This window comes from Polyodon spathula, chromosome 14 (genome assembly GCF_017654505.1).
Source record: "Polyodon spathula isolate WHYD16114869_AA chromosome 14, ASM1765450v1, whole genome shotgun sequence".
Lineage (NCBI taxonomy): Eukaryota > Metazoa > Chordata > Actinopteri > Acipenseriformes > Polyodontidae > Polyodon > Polyodon spathula.
In genome coordinates this window covers 13601351-13626988 of record NC_054547.1, presented here as the reverse complement: position 1 = coordinate 13626988, position 25638 = coordinate 13601351, and the positions used below count along the sequence as shown (strand labels likewise).

The window sequence follows — 25638 nt, the reverse complement described above, 5'->3', positions numbered from 1 at the left end:
AGAACAATCTGTTTGCTCAGATTCCTATTAATCAAAGTGTTCCTTACTTATAGAGACTGATAAGCATATGTTCAAATTATGCTAATTGAACATTGGTTGTGGACTGGAGCATCACTTAATTAAATAACAGATTTGCACAGGAAATTTCCAATTCATGTTTTCCCCAGTTTTCATAAAAGTGTGTTAAACGCATAAGTGCTCCTTGAATGCAGTTCTTTAAACTTGTTAAACAGAAATATTGTGTAGCGTTTTGTCATCTTTTCAGATGTTTGAAACTTAATTTCCTAGGTGTTCAGTATGTTTCAGTTTAAAGCTGATTTCCACACTTTAAAGCACAAACCTTTTTTATTTTGTTAAAATTGTGCTATACAGTTTTCTGAGACATTTAGCTTTGTATGATTTAAGCCACTCCAATAAAGGTTCAAGATGTTAGGTTAGGAGCCATATGCAGTAGTGGGTTGTTTGCTTCACTGATCCAGCTGCGAATACATACTAAGAGAAACAGGCTTTAGGATTGTGTCCACAGTAAACCTCACCGTGCAGTATTTCTGGTTTGGCTGCTTTGTCCCAAGCAGGTTGCTGCGTGAGTCTCATAGAAAGTTGGAGGGTGGCAGGAGACCAAAGGCTTGCTTTATTTTGCGGTAAACAATAATGCACTGACACAGCCAGTTTAAATAAAGATTATTTTGTTATTTTTGTTATTATTTTTGTTTATTATCAGAATTAAACAAAAATAATACAGGAGGTTGTAGTCACCACTGCAGGGCCTGTCCCTTTGACTAGGGCCCTCTGTGTAGTACACCCCAACTGTAGAACAGTCCAGCAGTAACTTTCCCTACCGCAACTGGGGAATCGGAGCATGTGAATACTCCCGCTCTGGGTTTTTATAGCAGGGTTCCTCTGGAGGAGGGAGTGCTTGGCATTTTCAACACAAAACCACAAACTGACAAATGTAGGTTGAGGCTGACTTGCCATGAGACACGTTCCATTGTGATGAAGGGTTCCAATTATGTCCAAGGAGGGGCTGCTGCTGGAGGTTACAGGCAAAATACAAGGGCTATAGTTTTTAAAGAACTTTATTGGCGCAGTGAAATGCTTTTATAAAATGGTATGGAAATGTAGTTTTGACTCTTACCGTTTCTCGAACCTCTAATAAGACTAAATGCGCTGCGGAATTCAGTCATCGGGGATTAAACAGTGACCTTGCTGATTTATTTTCCACCTTCTTGCATTAATACCCTTTTTGAAGTTTCTTCTTAGCATGTTTCATGTGCTCTGGTATTGATGGCATTTGTTTTAGGAAGGTTACTGAAATGTGCAAAGCAAGTATTCTTTTGACAGCTGTCAACATAAATTGCAGTGTTAGGGAAAGCACATTTTACATAAATTGGAATGGAATTTAGTTAGAAGTTTAACTGTTAGATTCTGACATTCTGCAACGCCAGGGGATTTGTTCTAAATTAAAGAAACACAGCTTGCTGTAGTATAATAACTACATGTTATTTATTTTCCATGTTGATTAGTGTACTGCTTGCGTAATTCAGTTATAATAACCAGCTGTTAGACATTCAGTAAGGGACTCATAAATGTTTTGAATAATAGAATTGTTTTTTTTTATATATACATAAGTAAACCAAGGTAACAAAAGATAGCCATTTTTTGTTTTTCTTCTCTGTTTTAAAGTAAATGTGCACAGCGTTAACTAATTAATCCATTGAAATGATGCATCTTAAGTTTAACGCACACATTAAATACACACCTGTTTTAATAATTTACAGAAGGCACTTGCACGTAAGGTTTTCTTAACCCTTTTAAGGGACAAATATATTTTTTTTTAACTTTTTATGCAATGAGGTGCATATAACCGGGTGTATCATGAGGAAGTGTTGCTTGAGTCACTCTAATGTATTTTCAGAAGAAACCGTTTAAACAACCGCTCTGTTCTTTGTGTACCTAAAGGGTTAAGCCACCTGGATCTAAAAGCGATTTGAACTCAGTCATGTTTGTTTCCATAGTTACCAGCCAGAGATCAAACTGTTCAAACTGAGACTCCTCAGCCCTAATAAAAATTACGGACTATCAGATCTCAGTGGTAGATTTTTAGTTTCCTCGAGCAAGCTGTGCTTGCTGGTTTCGGCTGCAGTGTTCTTGACATCACCTGAAGCAGCTAGCAAAACGACTAGCTTGCTACACAATTTGTATTTGTCACGTGTGTGCTATGTTAGTAAACATAACCCGAGTTGCTTTTTCATTTGCAGAAAAGATAAATGCAATTAATCACCTGCTGAAGAAAGATCTGTTAGGCCAGCTTGCTTGAGCTGCTTGAGATGACATTCGGCTGGCCTTTACAAATGCTCAGATGTGCAGATCTGCAAGAATCTCTGACTAAAACGCCCCCTATCTCTATGATCGAGGAATTTTATTTAATGAGTGTTCAATGCAAATGTCACAGATCTAGCTTTTACAGGCTGATTTTGATCTGCATAAGATAAGTGGCATCAGTGTGTATTCTTACCCCTACTAAGATTCTGCGTTCGAGTTGCTGAATGGAGAAGTTCTGTCCCAGAAGTAGATTCACACCAAAAGAAAGGTTATTGGCCAGTCAAACTCTGAAAGCACTTCATTTCCTAATATAAATGGCCCATCTCAGTAGATCTTCATAGTAATCCATCAGTGTTTTATGTTGAGAGAAAAAAAAGTTGCTAATTCAAATTTAGTGTTAATAATCATTTAACCTGAGCCCTGCTCACACAGACAAGTTATTACTGCTCAAAGCCACCATTGCAGCTGCATGTTGGGCTGTGTGAATTGCCTAAAGCAGTTGAGAGCCAACATATTTTAATGATGGCTCTGAACCACCTCGCAAGGTAGTTCAGAGACAGCATGGACCTGTCTTAACTGCCTATGTGAAGAGCTATGCTGGCACTAAAGCGCTGTAGTGGGCGTGGATTAAAAACCAACATTCAATGCAACTATACCAGACATACATATAGAGGCTACAGTATGTTTTTATTGATGTGTGCATTCATGGTATAAACATGACATACGATATTTCTGTTATAGACGGATGCTGCGATAGTATAAACAGAATATTTAATTGTTTTATACACATGCCATTGCACTAGTTAGTTTATGAAGTACTAAATTAACATTTGTTTTTTATTGTAGTGTGTTAGTGTTAAAAGAAAGAGTCTGTTGGTGTATTCAATACACGTTTTGTTGGGGTTTTTGCCTAATGGTAGCATTTTTCCTTTTAGCTTTTTCAGGTAATATTTGTTTTCTTTCACTAGATGGCAGAATTGTTCTATAGTAGCAGATACTAACTGTCTTTGTTCTGTAAAAAGCTTAATCATTAATGCCAGCACTTTATATCTGCTATTGTATGTAGTTTCTCATCTTGTAGTTTTATTGAATCTTCTGTTTTAGTACTTTAATCAACTGTGAGTAGTGGGTAATATAGAATAGCTTATTGAATTGCACGGAGAAGAAGCTGTTTTAATAGGGTTCCATTTAAAAAAGAAAAACAAGCACGAAAGAATAAATGCTTTAATTTCTCAGGGGAATAGACAATTTTTGCATTCATTTTTCTTCGTAATTGGTGTCTATAACTACTAAGTTGAGCATGAGTGATTGGATATTGTTTGCTTCTGCCAAAGCCAACAGTTGCAAAATAAGTTGCAAAATATACTCAATTTTGTTCTTGACGGGTAAGTTTGAATTTCAGAGTTCACTTCAAGTGTTGAATCATTTGTATCTTCTGTTACACATGCTATTTAAGTATTAACTCTTCTTAATTTTCAAGAGATTCTAATACATTTTGTGTTCCTGCAAGTATTTTCAGGGACCGCCAATTGTGTGTGTATTTTATACTTGTGTTTCACTACCCCATCTGTTCTTCCCAAGCTCTTCCTTATGTTGCATACACTTCTCTAGCTAAGACACTGGCAGCAACCTTCATATCAGCCACCCGGTTGCCGGTTACCATAGAAATAGAATAGTTTTTCCCATGCACATAAATCACAACTTAATGTATTTTAAATTCTTTTTTTTTCCCTCACAAAAATCAGTGTACAATATGTTTTTAAAAATTCTCTTTCTGATATTAGAATTAGACATACTTAAAAAAAAAATAACAAAAACAACTCTTGTTTTTATTATTTGCTAGCAGGAAATTTTTTTTATGAAGCACTTAGTTCTGTAATAAATTTTGTATTTTCTTTTGAGCGATGGGTACTACCGATACAACAGCACCTGAACGGTCAAGGTCTGATCTGAAGAACAAACTAGTCTTTCCTAAAATGATAATGATGTGAATTTTGAATTTTTTTAATTCTACCTTCATTCTCAGAATTTTACAGGTAACTTCCCCTCTCTTTCCCCTCAATATACTGTAATGAGTTAATTATAGTCTGATGTTTAATTTTCCTTGCATACTGCATGTCAGGAATATATTAAATACTGAAGCAATTACTCATTTTCTTTAATTGCAGAACTTTGCCAAGAACATTTTTGCAATTCTCCAGTCTGTGAAAGCCAGAGAAGAGGGACGTGCCCCTGAACAGAGACCAACACAGAATGCAACCCAGGCGGTGAGAACATTAATCTTAAATGCAGCTTCCAGTTTTCTACCACTGAGGTTAGACAGGTGTACTCGGTACACTTAGATGGTGATGCATTACACAGTACCAGTTGTGCATTACATATTAATTTCATAATGTGTCATAATACAGACAAATCATTAAAACGAGCAGTGCACGTGTTTCAAGGCCTAATCCTTTCTAATTAATAAGATCATGCATGTCGCTACCCGAGACTGGCAAGTAATTATTTCCAACTGGGAGTGCATAGGTGATATCGTGGAGGTGCCTGTACATATTTTTTCAGAGTATCTCTTATTTTTTTAACTAGAGAACAGCTTTTTCAATTGTGGTGAAGGAGGTCCCTGGTTTAAATCCCACTTCAGCCACTGACTCATTGTGTGACCCTGAGCAAGTCACTTAACCTCCTTGTGCTCCGTCTTTCGGGTGAGACGTTGTTGTAAGTGACTCCGCAGCTGAAGCACAGTTCACACTCCCTAGTCTCGTATCTTGTAAAGCGCTTTGTGATAGTGGGCCACTATGAAAAGGCGCTATATAAAAATTATTATTATTAATAAACATAGTTTAACATTTCTTTAGAAAATATTCTCTGTCAGTACCCTGTCTGTCCTAAGGTTTAGAGGATCTGAGAAATTGTTAAAGTTGTGGAACAATTGTGGCCTTCATACCATTCTGTCCACTAGTTGAAAAAATAAACTGACCTGCTACCAGAAGCATCTAAGCATCTTTCACATATTTGCAGCAAGGCTACAACGTCTCTTTGAATCCAGGTGCTTAGTAAGCATGGTCTTCCTGAAGTTACAATTAAACACCCCCAGTTCACTAATTAGTTTTAAATGGTCCAGGAACTGAACTAACACTAACACCTTTATTGTCGTTCAGTATTTTTACATGTGGCTGTTTTAGTTAGTTTAGCAAAGGTCAACACAGTAATTTAACAGACACGACAGAATCTTTTTTTTTTTTTTATATATATATATAACTCAAACTTCCAAATTCAGCTTTTAATTTTTTATTTTAAAAAAATGTATCTAAGAAATGAAGTTAGGGAATGCAGGCTGAGTGTTTGTGTATTCCTGCTAGCACCAGAACCTTTCATAAACAAGCCTAAAAAGAAAACAACCCTAGACATCTGAACAAACATTAAGGTTTTGGTTTTGATTCTGTTTTATCCTTTGTCGGTATCGTTCAGTTTGGGAGAATCCAAACAGTTGGATCCCTGCCTAGTGACTTAGAATTGTTTTTTGTATAGTTGCTTGGCAGTGATGCCTTTTCTCTGTAGGTTATCCACGCCTGCCAAAAATGAGGCTTGCTAAATTTAGACCAGTTTTCAGGGCATGAAGTTCAGGTCATGAAGGGCAAGGCAAAGTTGCCTTTGTGTGTGAAAATTCAGAGGCACCAAGGCAGTTCTAGGGGGCAAAAAGGCAAAACATAAATCTAACCCAAGGGCACCAAGGCAATTTCATACTCATTCATAAAACAACAAAATAGAAATACAGAAAGCCTATTATGTTGTTGTAATGTCAATTCAAGCAAACACAAATCAGTGTTTTTGAGGGATTCACACACTAATTGTTACAGAAATAAAATATAGTTCACTTTTCCATTGTAAAAATTAAAATGGTATGAAAAATCCAGTTTAAAAGCATAAACTACTCGGCGTAATTGGGCAAAAAAATACATTTTCAGGGTGTATTTACTAAACTCGTCAGCCTGTTAACAAGAGCTAAATATAGCGCTTGTCTGTGTCCTGTAATTAAGCGGTTTTAAAACCCTCTATGCCATGTGTTTCGTAATTTACGGTAAACAAGTTCAACTGGATTTCATGTAACATGTTGTCCGCTGGTGAACCGAATGTTTAAAAATAGAATTATTTTCACAGAGAATATTATTATTTATTATTATTATTATTATTATTATTATTATTATTATTATTATTACTACATGGCACTGGTTCGAATTCATGGAAATTGTGAACTCCATGCTCTGTGTGAAAAAATACTGCCTTAGTGATGCAAAAGCACAAATAAGCGATGGCAGTGAAGGGAAAGTTAAAGATAGATTTTCAGGAAAACTGGCTGAAGATTTACCCATGACTGGACTTTAATGATGTTAATAATTGTTCGGTCTGCACAGCAACTGTATCTTGCTAACCGCTGTAACCTGTACAAACAACTTGGCATGGGGGGACTCGAAATAGAAGCACCCTCAGGCAATGGAGAGTGCTCTGCATCACAACAGCTGGATGTACCTAATGTTATTTGTTTACATTTGAGAGACTTTGTATAGTTTCACAGTTCTTGAAACTTACAGTTGCAAAATTGTTGCATTGCTGGACACTTTATTCAGGTATGCTGTTTTTTAGCATACATATTCTAACCCCTTTTGTGAAAGCACGCGTTTTACTAGTTAAAAAGCAGAACTACATAAGGTAGCGAGAATGTATTACACAAAAATAAACAAACAGAAATCGATGCACTTCTCAAGGTTGTGTTTCGTTTACTATTATGTTGTCTCTCCTACTTGTTTCGTAATGCAGGGTGCAGCTACTTGAACCATATCATAACTACTTGCTCAGTTTTTTTTTTTTTTTGTGGTAAGAATTTGAGCAAAACAAATAATTATCTGCGTATTGTGCATTCAGTTTTAGCGTTGGTGTGTTGGAGGAATAACGCTGAATTACAAAATCAGCAACGGTCATTGAAATGTCTATATAAATTAACAATGTATATACACTGAAGACATGAAAGGAGTTAGAATGTGTATTGCACCGCTGCATTTTAAAGTATTGTAATTAAGCCAGTTCTGTCACAATACAGTTTAATTCTGTCTAATCTTGTCCTTTCTACAGTACTGTATTTAACAACTAAGTTCATGTTATTGTTGTTGGGATGAATTGTTGTGCACCCTTTACCTGAACATTAGGTCAATCCTAGAACTCTTCGCTGCCACATTACAGCTCTTCTTCCTCCTTTCTTTTTAAATGTTTTTGAGTTGCCATCTTGGCTCACAGATGGAAAAAAATCACACAGTGAACACATGTGATTGAAAATTACTGGAAGCTTGGTCATATTGAGCTCCCTCTGTTTGCCTGTCATTAACCAATGATACAGTACCTCTCTCGTGGGAGGTGCACATTAAAAGGAATGGCAACAGTAATACATTGATAAGGAGTCGTTTTCTCGCAGGACGAGATTAGATAAAATTAAATTGATTTATGACAGAACGGGCCAGCTGACGCTGAGCAAGTTTGTGAGTGGGCTGTAGATCAGTTGTGTTGTGCTGAGGGGCACCGGCGGCAATGATAGACAGGCTTACAGGCAACTTTTGCCATATGTTTTTTTTATTTTTTTTATTTGAGAGGCATTGCGGCAAGCAGCTTGGGCACTGTGGCAATTGTCGCTAGTGTCGCAGGTTATTTCACACCCTGCATTTTAATGTAGGTTGCATGAAATTAATTTTTTTCAGGTAATTTTTGAATTAATAAAGTGCAATTCCCTGTGCTCACATATTACTACGTTTTACTTGCACATGAAGTTGTAACGATCACTCTGCACAACTGAGAAGCAGTCCTCCCTAAGGAGATACTGTCCTCCCTAAGGAGATACTACTGGCCCAATATCTATAACTAACTAAGTCAGCAAGAGCGACAGACAGCAAAAGCAGAGACGTCAGAGGTGTCAATTTCATGAACAAACGGTTTATTGTTGTAAACTGTAATGTAATAAATGAAATATAAGGACAACAACTTATTGCAGAGAACATTTAGTGGAAGGTACAGGTGAGTAAGAAAGTAACGTGAACTAAACAAACATCCAAACAAACTAACACTAAAGCGAAATGAATGGGGTGACCGATGGGCCTCCAATAAACCCCCACACACACAAACACCACACCAATACAAAACCAACACATTGACAGGCCAAAAAGACATAGGTGAATGAATATGGGGAATACAATTACAAAGACAGTCTTGATGGCAAAGGATGATAAATGAAATTTAGGCCTAACCAGTCCAGTGAAGCAATGCACATGTAATCCAAAGTAACAAAAGAACAAAACCAAAATTACAGGAACCAAAGTGTCAAAGTAGAGAAAGTAGAAAAAAAAACAGCAAACAGAAAAGGAATAATCTCACCAACAAATAATGAAGTCCCGAATAGAGTCCTGTACTGATGAAGATTGATGAAAAAATAGCAATCGTAGAAAATGGTGAGTCTGTTGAGTAGTACCAGGTTGAGTGGTGAACAGCCGTTTGGAAAATATCAGGAGAATCGGGAACAAAATGGAGACTGAACACGCTAACAAAAACAACCCCTAAACAGACCTTGAACAGCAACTAAACTTAAACAAGTAACAGTGTAAACAAAAAAGAACGGTTTAGACAAAGTACAAGATTATCAAAAGAGTACATGGATGCACCAGTATTTGTCTAAAATAGTTAACACTGTAATTATGTTACACTGTTATTTGTAAAATGGATTCCTCACGAGAAAAGGGAGTCTTCCCCTGGCCTAGTCAGCCAGCTTTAATACTGGTACTGGCTTCCAAGGAGCTCTGAGATTGAAGGAGTGGATATCTGAATGAGCCAATGGGGGGGGAGAGGATGAACAGAGGGAGTAGCAAGGAACTATGGGAATTTGAGTTATAACCTGGCCAGGCTACTGACCCTAATAAAAGGGACAGGTGGGTGAAAAAATACAAATATACATTTTAAACGCTAGTGTTACACAGACCCGTTTATATCCCGTGTACCAATGGGTGTATACCAACATTAACACACAACACAAAATACACACAGGGGAAGGCACTTTGCCACATGTGTGTATAATATTTAATATTTTAATATAATAATTTGTTTAATATTTGCTTTTGCACATCCCCCTAAATTGATTAAATCTACCTCTCAAGGCTTCATGAGTTTAAGATGTTTAACAATGTAACGTGTCTTCAAGGAAACCTGTTTCAAAGAGAAAGGAGAACTTTTGCATACAGGTCACTGGAGCTATGAAGTGTCAAGTCCAGAGAAGTTTACTTCTCTGCTGATTTTTAATGAGGCTCATAGATGCTCATTTTATTGAGTATGATGCCATACTTCTCTCTGAATGCTAGGCCATGCTATGGCTTGAAACCCTGGGCTCATTAATCTTGTCTCAGTAGAGGTGCCAGTTTCTGAACGCATTAGCATCTTTTTGGCTGCTTCTGAATAGAGGAAAGCTGCATGAAACTAGCAGGTCAGATGTGAATATTTGGAAATATGACCAACTAAAAACAATTGTAATAGCCTAAATATGAAGGTCATGTACCTTTTTTGTTATATTGAATGTCTTATCTGTTTTATATCTTGTATCTTTTTCGATTTATTATTAATTACCATGTTTACAAACTGTTCCAGCAAGAATGTCCTAGGTGGGTGGGTAGATTTTTGTAGACAGATTTTCTATTTATTTACTTAGAGGGGATCATAACGGCACATCCTTAGTGGGAATTTCTAAAACAACTATAAGAAAAAAATAAAATCCGCTAAAAAGGGGCCAGTGGTACTACAGTAAGATAATGAATCTAATAAACTTGATAGCTACTCTCTTTAAATAGAATACATGAAATGTCTGAATGAAGCAGTAGTAGGTGACTCACAGTGCATGAAGCATTTTTTTTTTTTTAAATGTAATTGCATTTTGTTTTTTAGGATCCTTCCTTAAGAAACAAACAACCAGTGCCAGCTGCTTACAACAGATATGATCAGGAAAGATTCAAAGGGAAAGAAGGTAAAAGGAAGTCCTGTGTTTCTCTTTTATTACATGACATTCAATGATATATGTAAGACTTACATATTTTTTTTTAAATTCAAGATAATGAGGAATAAAGAAGTGTTTCACTTCCAAATGTTTCAGTTTTGTTGATGTTGACGGTAGATGAAGATATTGTACTTCCTGCTCCTGACTCTTGATCACACAACACCATTGTAATGTGTCGAGTGTGTGGCAGGTCCTTAGGTTTTTTTTTTTTTTTTTTGGTTCCAGTGGTGTAAACTCAGCCATCAGAGGGTAAAAATAAACATTAGGAACCATTAGGAACCACATTAGTTACTGTGGGTGAAACCTGATCTCTTATTTGTTGTTGTGTCTGGTTTAGATGGTTGGAGAGAAACTGTTAGGCTAGTGAGTTTGAGCATGGGGTTGATCTATTTTACATATTTTTTGTGATATCTGTGATTTGACAACTTTTTTTGTGGGGATGGTTTTTCGATTTTGTAGTGTAAATTAGGGGCGGGAATTAGTAATAATAATTTGTTATACAGGTACGCTATCTAAATTGTAATTATTTTAAAAAATGTTGTTCATAACATGTAAAACGCAATTGTGTAACAGACCAATTGTAATCAAAAAGTGCAGAGAGGGGGTTGCACACATCTTTCGCCAGATCTGCTGCTGTTCCTCGGTGTGTATATATTTATTTTGTGTTTCCGCTTAAGAGTGCAATCTGAATTTCATTTTCGCCCCACAACGCTATGACAGCTTTGCTTTCTTGCTCTCCCCAGTTCATGCCGCAGTTGTCAGAAACAAACAGGCAGGTTTTTTTTTTTTTTTTTAACAATCATTGGTACAATCAATTATTTATTTAAATAAAACAAACAACGAAAACTAAGACTGACTTAAACAACATCCGTTGACTAAAACTTGATTAAAACATCTGACCGTTTCAGTCAACTGGAGTAAGAGAACAACTTAGATTGACAGACTATACTAAAATTCCAGAGTATTTTCATCAAATTGACTAGGACTAAAAAAATGCAGACTAAATAAACACTGGGCTATAATCCTGATTTTGAGTAACATTCACAAATTTTTTTTTTTTTTTTAACAAAAGTTTTCTTTGTTTATTAATATTTTTTCTCAGATTTTGTGCTTTTTAACATTTTGCAATATACAGTACATGCCGCTTAACAACCTCACGGTTCCCACAAAAAGTTGTCATTAACAGAAAGTTGCCAGTAAGCAAAAAGCCCCCGTTTGCAAGTGTACAGTAGAACCCTGTTAATCCAATCTAATTGAGATCTGAGCCGGTTTGGAAAAATTTAAGTTTGGATCATTAAGGGGTGATAGTCGTTTATCTAGTTTCTTTTACACAAAAACAATCCACAGTCTTGACTGTTGATAGTTGTCAAACGATACGATGTATTGCCTTAGCCTTAATGTTTTTGTTTTTTAATTTGCAAATACATTTAGCGCTGCTGGTTTCCAGTTTTATGTATGTTTAGTTGGGTCTGACCAGAAATACTACAGTTGCACTGTGTGTCCAAATATAAGTGTCCTGTAAATTGTATTGTGGGGTGGGATGGGCAGCTTCATCTGTAATTCAGTAGATCATTGTTTTTCTTATATTAAAAACAAAAACTCCAGTCTCAGTGAATTTGCATTCCAAATGACATGTTACGCATGAGTAAATATCAAGGAGAAAATAAATATATGTCTATCTCGCATTTAGGGAATGATATGTGCAAGTTTTAATTAAACCATTCTTTTGAGAAATAGTGAAAGCAGTCTTGACTCGCTCTTGTAGATAAATTTGCTTTGCAGTTTTAATTTATATTCAAGACTGAAGGGCACTGTACTTCTCTAAATTCTTGAGAAATGCCTGGTTGATTAGTTTATGTTGGTCCTGAAATATGCTTACCTGCCTTGAATTATTGTGACACATTTTAAAATTGGAATGCTGGTTTGATAAATGCAATTCAATTGAAACTACTATGCATATTCTCTCCATTAAGGGGCAGTCCAAAATTTAAATTTTCTGAAAGCTTACAAAGTGCGCGCGACGATCCCAGGTGAGGTAATCTTTTATGATTTATGTTAAAAAAAATTTATGTAAAAAAAAAAAAAAAAATATATATATATATATATATATATATATATATATATATATATATATATATATATATACACAGTACTGTGCAAAAGTTTTAGGCAGGTGTGAAAAAATGCTGTAAAGTAAGAATGCTTTCAAAAATAGACATGCTAATAGTTTATATTTATCAATTAACAAAATGCAAAGTGAGTGAACAAAAGAAAAATTACATCAAATCCATATTTGGTGTGACCACCCTTTGCCTTCAAAACATCATCAATTCTTCTAGGTACACTTGCACAAAGTCAGGGATTTTGTAGGCATATAGTCAGGTGTATGATTAAACATTTATACCAAACAGGTGCTAATGATCATCAATTCAATATGTAGGTCGAAACACAATCATTAACTGAAACAGAAACAGCTGTGTAGTAGGAATAAAACTGGGTGAGGATCAGCCAAACTCAGCCAACAAGGTGAGGTTGCTGAAGACAGTTTACTGTCAAAAGTCAAATCAAAAGATTTGATGTAGATTTTTCTTCTGTTCGATCACTTTGCATTTTGTTAATTGATAAATATAAACTATTAACATGTCTATTTTTGAAAGCATATTTACTTTATAGCATTTTTTCACACCTGCCTAAAACTTTTGCAAAGTACTGTGTGTGTATGTATGTATGTATGTATGTATGTATATATATATATATATATATATATATTATATATATATATATATATATAATATACATATATAGTATGTATATGGTACATATATACATATATATATATATAACATATACATATATATATATATATATATATATATATATATATATATATATATATATATATATATAGATATATATATATATATATATATATACATGTGTATATATATATATATATATATATATATATATATATATATATATATATATATATATATATATATATACACACACACACAGTGCCATGAAAAAGTATTTGCCCCATGTCTGATATTCTCCATTTTTGCACATTTTTCACATTGAATTTGGTTAGATCTTTTTTGTGGGTTGTAGTAATATATAGAAGGAGTCTGACAGAAAAAAATGACAAAAGTTTGGTGCTTCTTTCATTTGTTTGGTGTGCAAGGTAATCAAACATGCAATCTTCAGGTGTGAAAAAGTTATTGCCCCCCTAGTTAACTCAACCCAATTAAAGGGATAATTAGGGTCAGCTGATTGAATACTTTGGTTAACAATCAGGTCTGACTTGGCCAGCCCTGCGCAATATAAATCTGACTAACTTTTTCCCTTACTGTCAGAGTGAAGTTGTCAGCACACAGGTTCTAGAGGCACATCATGCCACGATTAAAAGAAATTCCTGAAGACCTCTGGAAAAAAAGTTGTTGATGCCTATCAGTCTGGAAAGGGTTACAAAGCCGTTTCTAAGGCTCTGGGGTTCCACCACACCACAGTCAGAGCCATATTGTCCAAATGGAGAAAGTTTGGGACAGTAGTGAATCTTCCCTGAAGTGGCCGTCCTGCTAAAATTTCTCCAAGAGCAAGGTGTAAAATCGTCCAGGAAGTCACAAAGAACCCTACAACAACATCCAACGATCTGCAGGCCTCTCTCACCTCGGCTGAGGTCAGTCTTCATGACTCCACCATCAGAAAGACACTGGGCAAAAATAAGATTCATGGCAGAGTAGCAAGGCGGAAACCACTGCTCAGTAAGAGTAACGTGAATGCTTGTCTCAAGTTTGCCAAAAAGCACCTGGATGATCCTCAGGAGTTCTAGAACAATGTTCTTTGGACCGTTGAGTTAAAAGTGGAACTTTTTGGCCAACATATAGGCCCCATCATGTCTGGCGAAAACCAAACAGTGCATTCCACAGTAAGAACCTCATACCAACGGTCAAGCATGGTGGTGGTTGCGTCGTGGTTTGGTGATGTTTTGCTGCATCAGGACCTGGACAACTTGCCATCATTGAAGGAACCATGAATTCTCCAGGAGAATGTCAGGCCATCCGTCCGTGAGCTAAAGCTGAAGCGTAGCTGGGTCATGCAGCAAGACAATGATCCGAAACAAATAAGCAAGTCTACATCAGAATGGTTAAAGAACAAGAAATTCAAAGATTTGGAATGACCTAGTCAAAGGCCAGACCTAAGCCCCATTGAGATGTTGTGGCAGGACCTGAAACGAGCAGTTTATGCACGAAAACACACAAATGTCACTGAGTCGAAGCAGTTCTGCATGAAGGAGTGGGCCAAAATTCCTCCACGGCGCTGTAAGAAATTGATCAATAACTACAGGAAGCGTTTGGTTACAGTTAATGCTGCTAAAGGTGGCGTAACCAGTTATTGAGTCTAAGGGGCCGATTACTTTTTCACACGGGGGTATTGGATGTTGCATAACTTTCTTTAATAAATAAATGAAATAAGCATCACAATTTTGTGTTATTTGTTCACTTGTGTTATTTGTTCACTCATATCTAATATTAGATTTTGGTTGAAGGTCTGATAACATTCAGTGTCAGAAATATGCAAAAATGCAGAAAATCAGACAGGGCAAATACTTTTTCACGGCACTGTGTGTGTGTGTATGTGTGTGTGTGTATATATATATATGTAAAATTATATATATGTGTGTGTGTATTGGTGGTATTTAAAATGTATATTTGTATTTAGGCAAGGGGATTGCACAGTGACTTCATGTGCAGATTAAAAAAGTTTGTGAGCACGGGGATATGTGTGTGTGGAATAGTGGGTGACAGGGAGACAGTTAATCCTCCCTGCAAAAACACATGGGTATGTGGTTGGAGCCGTGAATTGAATAAATGATTCAGTTATTATTAAGGCCCCAGCCACAGGTGTACAAAGAGTAGGGATGGGCACAAGTACTCAAATACTGAGTAGTCGCCAAGGACGTTAGTATTCGTTAATATATGAAGTAATCGTATTTTGTTTTTATGTTTTTCTAGATTTACAACAATATGCTGGATTAATCTCATAAACTTCGTAAAAGTAAAACACAAAAAAAACAATGCCACATTGATGTCAATGTGGTATTGTGAAATACAAAGAGAGACCATGAAATTTGAAATGCTTACATTAACAATACATTTTTTAATGCAGTTTTTGCAACGGCAAGTTATTCAGAGTTGGGGAAGGGACTGTTTTAGCTAATGCTGAAATCACGTGGTTCACTACAGGCAGAATGTCAACCGGACGTAGGCCTAGCGACGTATGGAAATGTTTTGAACAAATTAATGACTCACATGTGCAGTGCCTCTGCTATAGATCCCAGGCATAAGCGTCTCCGTATTGTGGAGCCAGCACGCTGCCTAAGCATCCAAGTGATGCACGTCAGGGCTGCTGAACCGAACACCACCAGAGCTGATGCCCAGATAGAAGCGACAAGCCACAATGACACACAAATTGGTCAGATTCTGCACAGAATCTGCGCAGAAAGATCTCAGTGAACGCACCCACTCTTTGGGGAGGATTATTGCATTGCCGACTCCGACGCGGATCGAAAAGAGATTGAGCAATATTTTGCCGAGCCATGCATCCCACCCGATCAAAACCCATTGCAATGGTGGAAAATCAACGAAAAAAAGTACACCAAAAACAGTGTCCTGGCTAAGCAGTAAGTATTTATTTAGCTCAGATTTCAATTATTGAAATAACTTATTTATGTTAACTTTTGACAGCTTCAGTAAAAACAGTTTAATTGTGCAAAAGGCTAAATGTAGCCTGGTTACTTAGAAGGACACGAAGTGATCCTCCTTTCTCATGTTTAATAATTCATATTGCACTCGTTTTCATTGTTGACTCATGTATGAAATGGCAAACCTTAGCCATTACAATCTCATGGTTAATAAGACTACTTATGAGTACTCGATAATAATATGAGGGTACTCGAATAGTGAAATAATTCCAAATGCCCATCCCTAATAGTGGTCATGGGTGACATGAAGAGTGTTCAGAGTGGAAACTGGGGAGACGTGAGTGAAACGAACTAAAAATATAACAATTGCTACTCGTGCTGGATTTGGACCAGCACAATACTTGTTTGGTTAGTGTTTGTTTAGTGTGTTTGTTTCGGCCACTGCACTTTTTTATTTCTGTTTTGTTTTAGACTTTATTTTACAATAAATCCTGTCAACAGTGCCTTTCGTCCATACCTCGCAGTCCTTACTGTCTGTATTAATTTCCTGGCCTGACGTCGCCACAAGACATCTTTGTCACGAGCAGCTAAGAAAAGAAAAAAATTAGAAAAACCACAAAGTGATTTCTAGAATTTAATTGTTCTATTGAAAGATATCAATTGAAGTAGAGATTTTAGTTTAATAACAAAACAGATTATTACATAACATGTAAAAACTAATTTCATACTTTGACAAAAGTATTTGGGTATTTCCATTAGTATTTTGTGTTCCCTCCCTTGGCTTCCTTTTACCTTTCCTTTTTCCTTTCCTTTTTTTTTTTTTTTTTTTTTTTTTGTATTTTGAAACCAGTTCATGGCATCTTTACAGAGATATTTTTGCCCATTCTTTAACACGTACAGCTTTGAGTTCTGCAATGAACTCTGGTTTCCTTTTTGCAACAACAGCCTTCAAGTCAATCCACAACATCTTGATGGGATTCAAGTCTGGTGACTGAGATTGACAATCCATAACCTGCAGTCTTTCTTTTTTTTCAGAAATTCCTTTGTAGACTTCACAGAGTACTTAGGGTAATTATCCTACTGGAATACAAACTTCCATCCGTTAAGCCTTCTTGCAGTGGGTAACAAATGAGAGAGCAAAATGTCATGATATTTTGCAACATTCGTTGATCGTTAGTGTACAAAGGTTGCCAGTGCTGGAGGAAGAAAAACGAGCCCTACCATCACACAGCCTCCAACATGTTTAACACTGGGCATAATAACTTTTCATGAAATTGTTCTTCTCTGTTCCTCCAAACATATATTTGCTTTTTTGGTGAAAAGTTCTATTTTGGATTCGTCTGACCATAAAATTTGGTTGAAGAAATCATGGGGCTTCCGGTATCTTTTTTAGTAATCTGAGGATTTTGCTGGGCTGCTTGAACGATTCTTCTAAAATCCGTTCAAAACCAAAACAGCATTTGTGCCAGTGTAACATTTGCACCACTTGAAATAAAACAAAGAATTAGCATACAAATGCAAAATACATTACAAACAAACAAGCTGTATTTCCCCCAAAAGCAATAAATTGCTAATGATGCTTAACAACGGTATCTTTGGACTCCCATTCCAGGCGACAGTTGCAAAATCTGCACATCATTATTTTGTCACGATCAGCTGCATACACCCCCTCATACTCAAATTAAGTGGTGTTTAATTGCTATGCGCGGTTTAGGCATTTTAGAAACAAACGTCTCTTCTCTGTCAAACGACTCTCTCCAAATCATACATGTGCGCAAGTGTTAGTCAGAGCTTCTGTTTCCCTTCAGACCATGTCTGTGGTAACGGCTGAGCCTTGACAACTGCGATTACAAATTATTTAAAGTATTTCTGTATAAACCTCCCAATTAAAAAATGTCACTGTTTTTATAATTTTTTTAAAATTTCTTTTTATATTTACATTTCGCGTTATTTGCGGAAAGTATGTGGCTCTGCGTATCACATTCATCTACAACGGGTCGGTAAGTGGCGGCCCCTCTGAGTTTCTTTAGCAATGTATTGCATTTAAAAAAAAAAAAAAAAAAACAAAACAAAAAAAAGACCATTAATTAGATCCGCCGCCTTGATACTTGCGCAGCCAGCTTCTGTGTTATTGTTGCTGCTGGAGTGATTTTCTCACACCGCACGCAGTCTAGGGAACAGTTCCAGGACACGCAGTCAACATCACGTGGAAGTACGTAATCAGTGCTTATGCAGTAACTGTGCGAAGTGCTGAGCCAGCAGAACGACAGAGCTGAAGTTGACTAAATAAAATAAATTGTTTGTTTTAGTTTGTTAGATAAATGTGTTTTTTTTTTCCCTTGCTGGGAGCAAAATGTACAATTTAATAACCACATGTAATGTTAAATGGGAATAGAGTAAACCTGCGTAGGTATATTGTGTAGGTATTACAACCTAACAATTGAGTTAATAATTATTCAGTTTTGTTGGTGGCGGCCCACAAGCAGCTTTGTGGGCCGCCAAAGTGGCCCCTGGTTACGTTGAGGTTGCCGACCCCTGATCTACAACAGAAGTACTTTATGAACCAGGCTTTATTAGTTTTTCATGATTCTGAAGTAGTGTGCACAGATTAATCTAACAATTTATCTACCCATTTTTAATCGACTAATGCCCATAAATTAACCAATTAAGATTTAATTGTGTGACCGCCCTAATATAGGTATATCTGTATCTTTTCATTCATTCATTCGATGACTCGTATTAGCAACCTCTCGGTTCCCAGCAAAAGTTATTAATCGAACGGTGTTGTAAAGCGAAAAAGCTATATTTTAAAGTGTGTGTGTGTGTGTGTGTGTGTGTGTGTGTGTGTGTGTGTGTGTGTATATATATATATATATATATATATGCATACTACAGTTGTAGAAACGGCATGCTGAAATACACGTCATTAGTGTTAAAAAAAGAAACATGAAAACACCAAATGTCAGAACAAACAACTGTTTAGTTGCTACACGGATGTTTTAAAATCAAAAAATATACATAGTACTGTATTGTACACAGTACTACAGCGATGTACTATCAATATCCTTACCAACGGTAAACACACTTGGTGTACAGTACTTGCATTTAATACATTTAAAAGAAGTATATATTTATTTTTATTTTTTTTTTAACGATTTGCCACCTCCAGCTGTAAATCACTGTCAATTTTGCGTGCAGCTTCATAGCCAATTTCAAAGTGCGGGATACGACAGGTTGAGATGCCAAACTCTTCTGCTACCTGTACATGTTTAGCACCGGGTTCACATAGTGCCTCCAGAATCCAAACTTCATCGGCTATAGAAAGGTCTACACATTTTGAAGCCATGATAGACAACAATTAGACTCCATAAATGTACAGCTGTGTTATGAAAGCTGATACATAAATAGACGCTGCGATGAGTGTGTGCAGTGTATTTGTGTGTGTACCGTAGCCATAGAAATTCCAAAAAAAAAAAAATATATATATATATATATATATATATATATATATATATATATATATATATATATATATATATATATATAATATAATGTATGTATGTATGTGTATACATGTAGTGATGCACAGAAAAAATATCAGGGAGAACTCCAAGAATCCGAGAGGAAATGAAAAGTCAGGTGACTTGGCAGTGGGAAGGCTGGGGGATATACTGGAGAAATACCTGAAACACCTAGAAGGGAACAAAGTAACATTACAGCCCAGTCCTGGGTTTGGTTTATAAATGCACCTTTAAAACCAGTACTTACTTGTGTGGAGTTCACTGCTGAAAGAGTGTGGCAGAAACCTGTGCCACTTAGGAATATCCGAGACTGGACCTATTTTTGTTTTGTTCTGCAGTAGGATGGTTTTTTGGACTGCAGTATTTTTACTACATTGCGGTAATTTTTACTTGTACGGGGCTTACAGGGATCAAGAAGTGAGCTAGGGCCCAAGTGGACAGGTGTTATTTTGATTTTGTTTATTTGTATTGCTGCATATACACTGTGTGTTACCGTGAAAAATAAAAGCCTGCCCAGGTTATAAACATGCCTCTGTGAACGGTATTACACCTGGTATTAAACAATTTCTGTAAATAATTTAGTTTTTGCATTTGAATATGCACTTACTATTTTACTGTCTGTCTTCAGTATAGTAGTTGTCAGAATATAACGTGCTGCCATTGACATTCTTGAGGGATGTGCGGAATGTGTTTATGTGTTTCAAATTTGACACGTTTCCCCATGAATGCACAACAACCACAGGTGTACATGCACTTATTGAGCACATAGTTCCATGCTTTTGTATGTTGCCAGAGCACAGCAGAACACCACTAAAATTTTAATAATACTGAAGTATACAGGCTACCTGAAAAGCATGCGAGAGCTACTGGTAGTGGAACACAATATTTAATCACTGAGACCATATTAGAGCTACTGCAGCCAATGACATGGAATAAACAAATGTATTTTTCTGTGATTTGTTTATGCTAATACCATATTTACAATTGATTTTCCATGCATCATAGTGGTAACACTAGGAAGATGTGGTTTACGGTATAGCTTTATTTTAAATTAAACAATGTTTGCTAAATTAAAATGCATCAACTAAAATATTTCATGGTAAAACAATTGTATACAGTGTTAAATTAACTAAATAAAATGCATAAAGTAAGAAAACAAGATGTATAAAATGTAATGGCATAGCAATGGTCAATAAGTATTTAGCAGTGAATCATCATACTGACCATTTCTAGAATTAACTCTCACATTGCTGATGTTTACAAGCAGACGATCATGTTTCCTAGGTGATCAGTCAAAAAACAAATAAAATAAATAAAAAGTATTCCAATCAGTCACCCTTTTTTATGTAGTGGGATAATGGAAGACTAATGGCACATATCTTTTTGATGTGTGTTTATTTACGAACTTGCTAGGACTTTCTCCCCAAATACTGTAGATGTCTCCTGTTTTTCGTATTGTGACATTTACTTTTAAATTATTGTATACACGTGCTGTTTTTTTCATCAACATTAGTTTTGCGCTAGTGTTCAAGGTTTGCCTTATCATCAAAATCAGACCACATATTTATATTCCTTCGTCAGATGTGTAATACTCAATTAATGTTGCTGTAGCAAATAAAACAATTCCATAAATCTAACCCATCGTGCTCTTGCATTAGAGTTGTACGCGTCGCGTGCAGTTTTGAAAGGCGCACAGATTGGTATCTCTTGGTATTTCTCTTCTGGGTAAAAGTGTGTCTGTCAATGGAGGAGGCAGCTGGTTTGAGTAATTGTATTCTGCATGAAAAATGACATGCCAGGTACATTTTTAAGGAATTAGAAGCATATAAGCATTCTTGCAGCAGTGGCAATTTTGCATGCTGGTGTTGGAGCAGGTCCTGTGTTTATTTAAGAAAAGTAACCTAAATTTGAATATCAGAATACAACAGATGAGTAATCTGGTCAGCCACAATTAAAATTGTCAGTGGATCCAGCTTGTGTTTTCTTGGTCCCATGGGTCTAGCTTTTGAGAAGAAAGCCACCCACAGCACAGCAAAATGCAGCACACAGTCTTTTGGGTACAAGTTGCCATGAGAACACAAAAACAGACCTTTTAAAGAAGTACAATAACATTAGTTCACCGTTTTGTTTGTCATTTTATGATAGTGAACATTTGTAATGCACAATTATGCATTTTATAATGAGCTGAATTTATGTTTTCACACATGATTTTAAAGGTACTTGCACATTGTAAAAAGCCCAGAGCCTTTGTAAACCAATTCAATAATTTGTAACATTTCTTATTGTACTATGAGCATTACCTAAAGTATTTATTTATGCAAAGAGCATTTGGGAATAAATAATGTTAGTTTGAGGCAGAGAAAAGCAGAAATGACTTGATGGTTTGGAAGATGAGACTGATTGACCACCACCAACCCCCCTATCTCCCCCCTCTCTCTCTCTCTCTCTCTCTCTCTCTCTCTCTCTCTCTCACACCACATTTTTTAAAAATTTTTAAATGATTAATAACAGATCTCAAACTGTAGGTAGGATTACTGCAGAATCATAAAGCTAGCACATGTATGTCTCTTTGTCCAAACATTACAGGTCACCTTTTTAAAATAAATTGTAATTTGCAATGTCCTACACTTACCAGAAAAACTGCAGTCAGTGCGACTGGGGAGAAATTATTATTGCATGAAGTCAACAGCAGTTATCTATCTCGCAGATGCAGAAATTGTGCAGCATGGCACGAAGAATAAATGAATTCCTGGTTTGTGAGCAAGCAAATGTTGCTGATCTCTGCAAAATAAATGACAACACTTGCAAGACTGCTTCTTGCTTGTCACTGTTATTTTTATTTTATTTTTTCATCCTTTTCTCTGTGGCTGGTTGTATTTAATTGCAGTGATTTCTGTCTTGAATTTACCCTATTCATGGTTTTGCTGCCATCCTAAAGTAGGGTAGAGAAAATAATATAAAACAAGTTGTCAACTCTAAATGAAATAATACCTCTGTTTCTAACAGCACAATCACAATATTGATTTGAAGTTGATACTGATCTATAATCTAGATGTCCTGCCTCATGTTTAATATATATAAATCAATCAACATAATTCTCACAACTCCTTTGCTGTTGATATTGTAGTTTTCCAAAACCATTTTTTTTTCAATTTTTTTGGCATAGATAAAAAAAAAAAAAAAAAAAAAAAAAAAAAAACTGTTCAGTTTCCTGTCTCTATTCACCTAAGCCTCGTACTCCTGGTTTAGGGTGTTCATGAGCCTCCAGGTAGATTCCTAATACTTGAAACACTGGAAACAGACTGAGAACCTGGGAAGTTTATTCTATTAACTTTGTGCTTTGTTTTTTTAACGGATGTACAGTATTGGTTTTGTATCGCTCCCAAAACAAACTAACATTTGAGGTAGTGACTTGTTGCAGGGTTATATAAAACAGGCACACTAAATGTGCTTGACATTGACCTCTCACCTAGTAAGTATTCCATAAGAGGTAATTGGCTTGCTAAATTTTTGGGTGTTGGACGGTAAACCGGGTTATTGTCTTAATTCAGTTGGCTGAGCATCAAATATTCGCTTCATGCTGTTGACTACAGTATATGTACATGCTCAAGGATGCTATAACCAAGCACTCTGCCATTGCAGTGATCATCTGTGTAGTGCTGTTCTTTCTTAGTGGTCTATGAAGAGTAATGTCAGGTGAAATGTACATGCAAGGACTTAACCAGTATCAAGTTGCAGAGGATGATTATCACTGGTCTGAAGCTCTGTAAAATGAATAATAAAACGTAATTGTTAAATACATAATTTACATTATTTATGCCAAATATAATGAGTTGAAAATAGGAGCCGGTTAAGTGTTACTAAGGATAACACAGTGAAACCTAGGATAACATTGTGATCATAGTAGCTACTGGGTAATGAGCTAGGGAATAATCTGACCTTTAATGCTGTTAGGCCTCATTGCAAGTTAATATCCCCAATACAGACGTAAGCAATTTGAATGTCATCAAAGCACCTGGTTATACATTGTGTTCTGATAATTTTTTTTTTTTTTTTTTTTTTTTTTTTTTTTTTAACAGGTTGTAATGGAATTTGGGAACATTTGTGGTCAAAATGATGAGTCTACCATTTATGCAGACCTATTTTGATACCGAACCTTCTTTGACAGTGAAAGACAGATTAGGTACTAATGGTGTAATAAGCAGCATAAAGCACTAGTTTCCTTTTTGTTGCTTGTACATTTCAGAGGATAAATGACAGTGACCATGGTAGTGTGTGTGTGGGCGGATTTGTGACAAATGCAGTCATTAGCTCAATGAAGTGTACACAGATTCCTATAACATCCATCAGTCAATACAGCCAAGGAGAGGAGAGGGGGAGGAGCATTTGCATTGCAATTCAATTATGCAAACCGGAGACTCTACACTGCAGCCGTATATATATATATATATATGTATGTATATATATATGTATATATGTATGTATGTGTGTGTGTGTGTGTGTGTGTATATATTATATATATATATATATATATATATATATATATATATATATATATATATATATATATATATATTACACACATACACACACACAATTATGGGAATCATGCATATCTGTTAAATATTTGTTCTACACCAGACCCTGTGTTCAGTTATTCCCCAACAGACATTGGCACAGGAGTGTAAAGCGAGATGTTCTCTGTAGCCACTATGGAAGTATTTGCAGTCGTTTTATTTAGAAACTGGTTTGCCTATAGACAAAAGAAAGACTTAATGCAAAGTCAGTGTAGCATTTGCAAAGGAAATAATGATTCAGGGAGCCACTGAAATGGGGAAAAAAGTGAATTGAAGAAACCTCATTAGGCATTTTTAAAAATGTTTGGCAGTATGTATTCTCCTTAAGAAAGAGGGTTAAAGGGTTCATTTCAAACCCCTTTTTAAATGGACATATTCCATCCTTGGCTATTTTAGACTGCTTTATGGGCAACTTAATTAGCCTAGCCTCCAACCAGCTACATGAAAGATTTGCATAAAACTTTGTTATTGTTTTGTTCTAATGAAAGAAATGGTTAATTTCACATAATGATTAGTAGGGAGCGCCATTTGTGCCAAAACTATTCATCAATCAATTTGTGCAGAAATTAATAAAATGGTTTGTCAGTTTGTCCGTCAGTTCAGAAATGAATTGGTGAATTCATCCATACGAAAGGCTTGATGGCTTCTGGGTGAATCGATTGCACCACGATTGACCTGCGAATGAATTAATTGAAAGATGAACGGCCAATTGTCAATCTTACTGCACTGTGCTGAAAAGGTATAACCATTTCGAGTCAATTCGAGCAGGTACTCAAATTGCAACCAGTGAGATTCCAGTCTCAAGTAAAACTAGGTTGCTTCAGCTATTAACTTTGCAGCTTACTAGAGAAGGCATTTTAATTACCTCAGCCTCTAGCAAAAAAAAAGTTTACTTTGGTTCATGCCAAAGCCCTGAATCACAGATGAAAAAAATAAGTCAGACACAGAATATATATATTGTGGTAACACCTATGGAAAGGTCTTGATGGATTTCATGTTATTATCATCATTATTGTTGATGTTGTTATTACAGTGCTACCCTGTTATAACGTGACCCATTACAGTGTGGAATCAGTTATAACTCTGTAAGGTTGTGGCTCCCATTTCCCCCATAATGCAATGAGTCAGAAAAGCTGCTGTGTAAATGTGCAAGACTGTTTGTTGTTTTTGGTGTGGCCCAGGCTGACTGGGGCCAGGAATAACACTGTGTAACAAATTTTTTTTTTTTTTTTTTTTTGTTCCTGGGTAGTAAGTGTTATTTCCTAATTGCTTATGCCTCAAAAGTATAGAACATGGCTATTATTCCCCACAAACTTTGCTTTTGTGACCAGGACAGAGATATTTCAAAATATCACTATTTCCAATGGGAAAATGGGCAAATGTGTGTCTTTCCGTTCACATAAAGTCAGAAAAAAACAACATATGAATCCAAATTAACAT

The 25638-nt window shown here is 36.0% G+C and overlaps 1 protein-coding gene across 1 annotated transcript in view; it reads left to right on the top strand.

The window, feature by feature from the left end:
• The window catches only part of LOC121326461 (parafibromin), a 117544-nt gene that overhangs the window by 22070 nt on the left and 69836 nt on the right, over positions 1-25638 (top strand). The window contains exons 8-9 of the mRNA XM_041269735.1: positions 4491-4589; positions 10288-10366. Of these exons, the coding sequence (XP_041125669.1) occupies positions 4491-4589; positions 10288-10366 (178 nt within the window). The remainder of the gene's footprint in view (positions 1-4490; positions 4590-10287; positions 10367-25638) is intronic.